The sequence below is a fragment of the Octopus bimaculoides genome, chromosome 1 (assembly GCF_001194135.2).
Source record: "Octopus bimaculoides isolate UCB-OBI-ISO-001 chromosome 1, ASM119413v2, whole genome shotgun sequence".
Taxonomy (NCBI): domain Eukaryota; kingdom Metazoa; phylum Mollusca; class Cephalopoda; order Octopoda; family Octopodidae; genus Octopus; species Octopus bimaculoides.
Window position 1 is genome coordinate 196,998,713 of NC_068981.1, and position 7,500 is coordinate 197,006,212.

A 7,500-nucleotide genomic window follows, 5' to 3' on the forward strand; every position below is an offset into this window, starting at 1 on the left:
ATATATGTGTGTGTGTATATATATGTACACACACACACACACACACACACACATACACAATTACTTGCTTTTGTGTCTTGCATCGACGTCTTCAATAATTGCTTAACCCATTGCTAACTGCTCAATCCATAATTTATGGCAGTTTCTGTCATGACTTGTAACATCTACAGCTCTCCAATCACACCAGCTGTAATAACCTGACCGTCAAAAAAAGAAAAGAAAAGATGTCTGTCGCCAAAAGAAAAACACAAAATAAATAAATGATTAATTAATTGGCACATTTCTAAATTTGATCAGCAATATTTCTCAAGCATGTACGGAGCGTAACTGAGCAGAAGGTTTCGTCATTTCTCTGATAAATGTTCGGTTTCATTCTCATAATGGCCCGTGAAACGGACGATAAGATCGGCCATAAAATCGCTGCAAAACTGGCTTCACTCGTTTATGACAGAACTGCGAGACAAAATTGAAGAGAATTTTTCAGAAATAATCCAAGTCATGTGTAAATACATGGACAAAATTAAATATGGCGATGGTCAACGAGTGTAGGTCACAACTTGACCCCATTTTATGTGACTCCCTGCATCCCCCTCACACTGGTCAGGAACAGCATCAACAAACAGCAGCAGTAGAACATAACAACGACAATTATAATCCCCAAAGCAACTCTTATCAGGCCTCTATTCGATGGCAAAACACTAACAAGATCGGCCATCTTAAACAGAAACATCGCTCTTCAAACGACAAGGTTGATATCGTTATAAAGCCATTTGTAATTTTGAACCCAGTGGAAACAAGAATCGCTCTGCCTGTGGAGACGACTCTGATAGATACTGTTTTACATGGGTTTGTACATTTATGTCTTACTCGTGGCCTCTCAACACCCAATGCCAAAATCCACATTCACAAGACTGGAACTTTCTGTAGCACTTCGCCATCAGAATCGGGGACAAAACCTCCAGAAACAGTCATTCTTACAAAGAATGAGTATTTTCATGCAACGGAGAAGGTTCTGGCCGTTCACCGGTTTTATTGGACCAATCAGAGAGCATTATCTTTCAACCATATCCATCATCATCATCGTCATCATTATTTAACGTCTGTTTTCCATGTTGGCATGGGTCAGCTGGAAAGCTGCACCAGGCTCCAGTTGTCTGTTTTGGCATGATTTCTACGGCTGGATGCCCTTCCTAACATGCCAATCACTTCACAGAGTGTACTGGGAGCTTTCACGCAGCACCGGCGTGGGTTCTTTTTTATATGGCACTAGCACCCACGAACCCGCGAGACAAGGATCCCTCAGCTGAAGAGGGATGCAGGGGACATGCCTGAACGCAAGGACAAGCTCAATTTTACTTAGCCCGACGTGTCTTCTCAAGCACAGCAAACCGCCCGAAGTCTCGGTCTTTGTGTGGCCCAAAATCTGAAGATCCTTTCTCACTACTTCGTCCCACGTCTTTCTGGGTCTACCCCTGCCATACGTTCCGTCCACAATTAGAGCTCGGCACTTCTCGATGCTACTGCCTTCATCCCTACGCATCACATGGCCATACCAGCACTGTCTCCTCTCCAGCACACTACACCTGATACGCCTCATACCCAGTGTTTCTCTCAAATCGCTTACACTTTCCCCATATATAAACAGCAACTCAAAACCTGTCTGCTATCTTCTCTCAGTTAACGCAGCCGGGGCATGCTGTTTCTCTTCTTCCAACGGCAGAACACAACCGGCAGAACACAACCAGCAGACACAGTCCCCCAGTTCTCCCGCTCACTTGGTCTCAATACCAGACATATTTTATTGGAACAGAACATCTCGATCGCTTTATATCTTTCCACCCGGTTGCGTTCTGTTGATATTTCACCAGTTTCCCCCCCCCCCCTTCCTTTCACACTATGTATATAACAAAAACATATCTAACCGTTCTCCAACCACTTATATTTAACACAACCCTTGTTTGTTCGAATTAATATATTTTTTTCGTTAATGTTGTGATTGTAAATTGTGTTTTCCTCTGAAGAAACAGCTGCAAAAGAACCCTCTAATTACAGACTCTCGCAAATGCACGAGTCGTTTCACCATCGCCATCGTCGCCGTTTAACATCCGCTTTCCATGCTGGCATGGGTTGGACAGTTTTACTGAGGACTGGCAAGCCAGAAGGCTGCACCAGACCCCAGTCTGATCCGGCAGAGTTTCTACAGGTGGATGCCCTTCCTAAAGCCAACCACTCCGAGGGTGTAATGGGTGCTTTTACGTGCCACCGGCCTGGGAGCCAGTCAGACGGCACTGGCATAGGTCACGCTCGAATGGTGCTATTTACGTGCCATTGAACTACTTGGGCTGGCAGAGGTCTACATTTCTGGTGGTTCATAGAAATGACCCATGGAAGAAGGGTCTCTTAATAGATGACCTGTACAACTGGTGCCAGTATGGAAAGCAGATCTAAAAGGGATGAGAGATGGTGAAAGTGTGCCAGGTGGCACACCCTATGACTAAAGTGCACACCCCGCACCCCACCTCTAACCCATCTCCTGGCTTTCCCTCCCTCTCATACCAAAGTAGCCATGTATCTCTGCTACTGCAAAACACCTGTCTCTCTTCCTTTACTCACACCCTAACCCACTGATTCTCAACCATTTCACGCCTTTCAACCCCTTCGGTTCCTGCACCCCGCCCTCCCCTCTCCACCACAAGCCATTCAATGTTTTAAAACGTCCTGTTATATTTTTATAATGAGGAGTAGCTGTGTGGCACCTTGGGCGAATGTCTTCCAGGCCAACCAAAGCCTTGTGAATAATTGGAAACTGAAAGAAGTCTGTCATGTATATATATATATATATATACTGTGTCTATGCGACAGAAATCCCCAAAACTATCTATCTCCCTCGTGCTGGCCTAACCACCCTCTGCTTTACTCTGTCTCTCTCGATCCCTCGCTCTCTATCTCTCTTGTCCTCCCTCTTAATATATATGCTTGTGTGTCTGTGTTTCCCCCCCCCCCAACATCGCCTGACAACCGATGTTGGTGTGTTTACATCCCCGTAACTTAGCAGTTCAGCAGAAAGAGACCGATAAAATAAGTACTAGGCATACAAAGAATAAGTCCTGGGGTCGATTTGCTTGACCAAAGGTGGTGCTCCAGCATGGCCACAGTCAAATGATTTAAACAAATAAAAGAATAAAACATTATTTACATTATTTACATTTGACAGATATTTGTCCTCATCTTGTTTGTTGTTAACACAACGCTTCGGCTGATATACCCTCCAAGCCAGGTGTCTTGGGGAAATTTCGAATCTGGGTTCTCATTCCTAAGGTATTTTTCAATGTTTGCAAAGTGAAAAGTGTGCTGTGTTTGTCTTTGAAAGTTGCCTGGATTATAAAAATGCTCTTTTATTCATATCTGGAAGTTTTACTTATTGAAATTTGTAATAGACCGAAATAAATTTAACATGTTGTACTTTTAAAGATGTTCTTTAGGATAATGTGAGATATTGAACTTCAGATAGAATAAAGTAAAATATAGCTTTGAATAAAAGGTGCGTAGATTATGAAATTTGATTGAAGGAATGGGGCCTCGAAGCAAAAAGTTGCAATGGAGCAGCCAGTACCACATAAATGCACCCATGCTGGTGCTGCATAAAAGTACCCAGTGCACTCTGTGAAGTGGTTGGCGTTAGGAAGGGTATCTAGTTGTAGAAACCATGCTGAAACAGACAACTGGAGCCTGGGCAACTCTTCAGCTGGCCAGCTCCGGTCAAACCAGTTGACCCATGCCAGCACAGAAAATGGACATTAAATGACGATGATGATGATGATAGTGTGCATGTGTGTTTATCCCCACCACCAGCACCACTTTACAGCCAGTGTTGGTGTTTTTATGTCCCTGTGATGCAGGGGTTGAGCAAAATTGACAAGTGCCATGCTTAAAAAAAAAAAGTCCTGGGGTCAATTCATTCAACTAAAATTCTTCAAAGTGGTGCCCCAGCATGGCCACTGAAACAAGTGAAAGGATAAAAGATATATATATTTATGAAATCCAGAATACAAAAAAAAACAAAACGAATAAATAGAATAAATATGATTTTATTTACAAAATAAATATATTTATATTGTGGAGATAATTAGTCAGAAATAAGAGGAAAATATTAGCAAATCTTTGACAAATGTTTTAATTAAACAATAAAAAATTGTAAAACAAAGAAAACAACAACAATAGTTGTTTTTGGAATAAAACATAACAAAATAACAAATACCACCCACCCATCCCTTTCGCCGTTAAAATACCCTGATTTTCCACCCTTAATTCACTGTTGTTTGAAACCTTTGGGGCACAACTGCAGTTATATGTTGGTTGCTATGTGTATGTGTGTGTATATATAGAGAGAGAAGCTTACATATGTGGGGGGGTGTTTGTAAGTGTGAGGTTTAATAAGCATAGTTGGGCCTATATATATGCATATATACACATATATGCATACATACATCTGAGAGACACAGAGAGAACAATGAATGAGAGTTAACTGTATTTTTATTCATACAGCATTTTCTCTGCTTATATATATATATACATACACACACATGTACACACACATACACACATACAGGGTGTGTGGGCAAAAGTAGGTATACAGTTATGGAAAAAAAAAAAGGAAACACGTACAATACTTGTTTATCTTTATCAAAAACAAAATTAAAAGTCACGATAAAAGTATTTTTATATATACACACAGGGTGGGCCCAAAAGTCACAAAATATAAAAATGCAGTCGGTGCAAACAGAAGCCACCAGATCATGTCCACAGACAACAATATGCAGTCAGACTTCATGATTTTTGGTCTACTCTGTATGTATGTATATATATATATATGCATAAATTATGTGTGTGTGTGTGTGCATACATTGTGTGTGCATACATTGTGTGTGCATACATTGTGTGAGTACATGCTTTTTTGCGCTGTGTACATTTTTGTTCCCTCTAAGTTGAAACGGTTTCTCTGCATCTCCACAGAAATGAATAGAACTGCTTAAAATGACTGAACTCCCGAAATGAATTAATATGGTCCACCAGTGGGAGACGGGCACGATCTGAAAGTTTTAAAACATAAACTTTGTAACAAGAAACCTATCTGAAATGCCAAATTATACACACACATGTGCGCACAGAAGTGTGTGCATGTGTGTGTATGTGTGTGCATGCGTATAATTAGGTAAACATTGTGTATAAAAAGGATGAACAGTTGTGTGGATCATGTCCTTCCCAAAGAGATGAAGCAGTGTAAAGAAATATTACTTTAGAGAGAGTGCGTGCATATGTGTGAGAGACAATGTGCATGTAAATGTTGTGTGTAATGATGTGTTATTGTGTCTGCACATGTGTAATGGAGACGAGTACCGACTCTTCCATGTGGCATGCTTGAACAATTGTGAAGATCTCTGCACATGAAACCATTGGTTGCCTTGTAAACCCACAAGTAAACAATATTTATCCACCAGTGTGGTATGTACTTATCAACTCAGTGTTAAATATTAGATTGCATATGTGTGCGCGTGTGTATATATGTATATATATATATATATAATTTAGAGAAAAGAACCACAGTTCCTGAAAATTTGGTTAAGAAACACGTGTAGTCGTTTTATTATTTTAATAATCATTACTTTATATTTTATTATTGTTCTTTTTAGTGCATTTACTTATTAATTTTTCTATATGTGACTGGATTTTCATGGATGAGTTCAGGAATTGTGGTTCTTTTCTCTATATTATATATTTATATATTATATTCTGTGAAACTTTAATTTTAATTTTTGATAAATTAAATTAAATTGAGTTTTTACCTGTAAATTTGGATTTTCATCCCTAATATTATTATCATATATATACATACATACATACATATATACACACACACACATACACACAATGAATATTGTCTCTGTTATTGTACTGTTAGTATTGTTTGTGTTGTTGCACTGAGTTAGAGAGGGTGTTTTTGATGTGGTGTATAGTGTTGGTGTGTTGACATTAGCCTGCTAAAATACTGTGATTTACATAAAAGTTCCCATTTATGAACAACTGCACACGTTCACATTTACAAGCACACATGTACGTGTTTGTATACTAAATCAACTGTCTATTGTGGTGTTTATATAGTGCCTATGAGAAATAGTGCATCTAGTCACTGAATGCATGTGTGTACATATGTGTGTGTACATATGTGTGTGTACATATGTGTGTGTGAGTGTTTATATATATATAAACAAATATATATATATGTTGCCTGATGTATTATTAAGCATGTTGCTAGGTTAAATATTTGATCACCAATTCTCTGCAATAAGAAACTACACAGGGTTTGTCCCACCATCAGCAGCTGATCTTCGTTGCCGTTGCTCACATGGCATCAAAGTGGAATTTATGGGCCTCTTGCAACTTCTCACGTTTGTCCTCCGCCTGGTCAGAAAACGGAAATATAGAAACGCACAAATAGAAAGAACGACAATAATAAATAAATAAATAAATAATGATCAGTCTTTTGGTGGTCAGTTACAAAATGTCAACTGACCACCAATATTACCTTGTTGCTTGGAAACAGGTGAGGGCTGGCAAACGGGAAGGGTGTTTTGCCAAATAAAATCTGTCAACCAACTCCTTCCCGTTCATGCCAGCAAAGAAAAATGGCTGTCAAAATGATGATTATGAGGAATCCATCACTATCACCATCATCATCATAATAGCAACCAATTTCAAGAGAAGCTGGTTACTAACTGTCCTGGCTGGTGTATGGTTCTGTCACATGACTGAGGCACGTCTAGCAAAGGGGCAAAAGCTTGCTCAATCTCGATTTTCAGTATGAATATGAACCGAGAAAGCGTGGCCCATCAATCCTTTCCAATTGCTCTTAGCTTAACCGAAGCTTCACCAGTGAAATATTGGTGGAAAGTCATGGATGGACTGTGGCTGTTAATGCATGGCAGAACTACACTTCTGTCCAATTTAACACCACCACCCTGTCCTTGTGGAGGCACATGGCCTAGAGGTTAGAGCAGCGGACTCATGGTTGAGGGATTGTGGGTTTGAATCTCAGACTGGGCGATGTGTGTGTTTATGAGCGAAACACCTAAGCTCCACGCAGCTCCGGCAGAAGATAATGGTGAACTTCGACTGACTCTTTCGCCACAACTTTCTCTCACTCTTTCCTCCGGCATCTAGCAGCTCACCTGCGACGGACCGGTGTCCTATCCAGGTGGGGAACCTATACACCAATGAAACCAGGAAACTGGTCCTTATGAGCCAGGCATGGCTCGAGAAGGAACAAACAACAATAAGAACCACTCTGTCCTTGGATACCTTTAGCAGAATCCCCTCTATTGACCAAGTCTCTAGTTTAAAGGTAACCCTACATATATTTCCTTACTGCCCACAAGGGGCTGCACACAGAGGGAACAAACGGATTAAGTTGATTACATCAATCCCAGTGCGTAACTGGTACTT

At 40.3% G+C, this 7,500-nt stretch overlaps 1 protein-coding gene across 1 annotated transcript in view; it reads right to left on the reverse strand.

Moving 5' to 3' along the window:
- Positions 1–4,072: 4,072 nt before the first annotated feature.
- Positions 4,073–7,500, reverse strand: part of LOC106874308 (T-cell immunomodulatory protein) — a 37,188-nt gene continuing 33,760 nt past the window's right edge. The window contains exon 17 of the mRNA XM_052973365.1: positions 4,073–6,459. Coding sequence (XP_052829325.1) covers positions 6,400–6,459 — 60 coding nt within the window. The 3' untranslated portion in view covers positions 4,073–6,399. The remainder of the gene's footprint in view (positions 6,460–7,500) is intronic.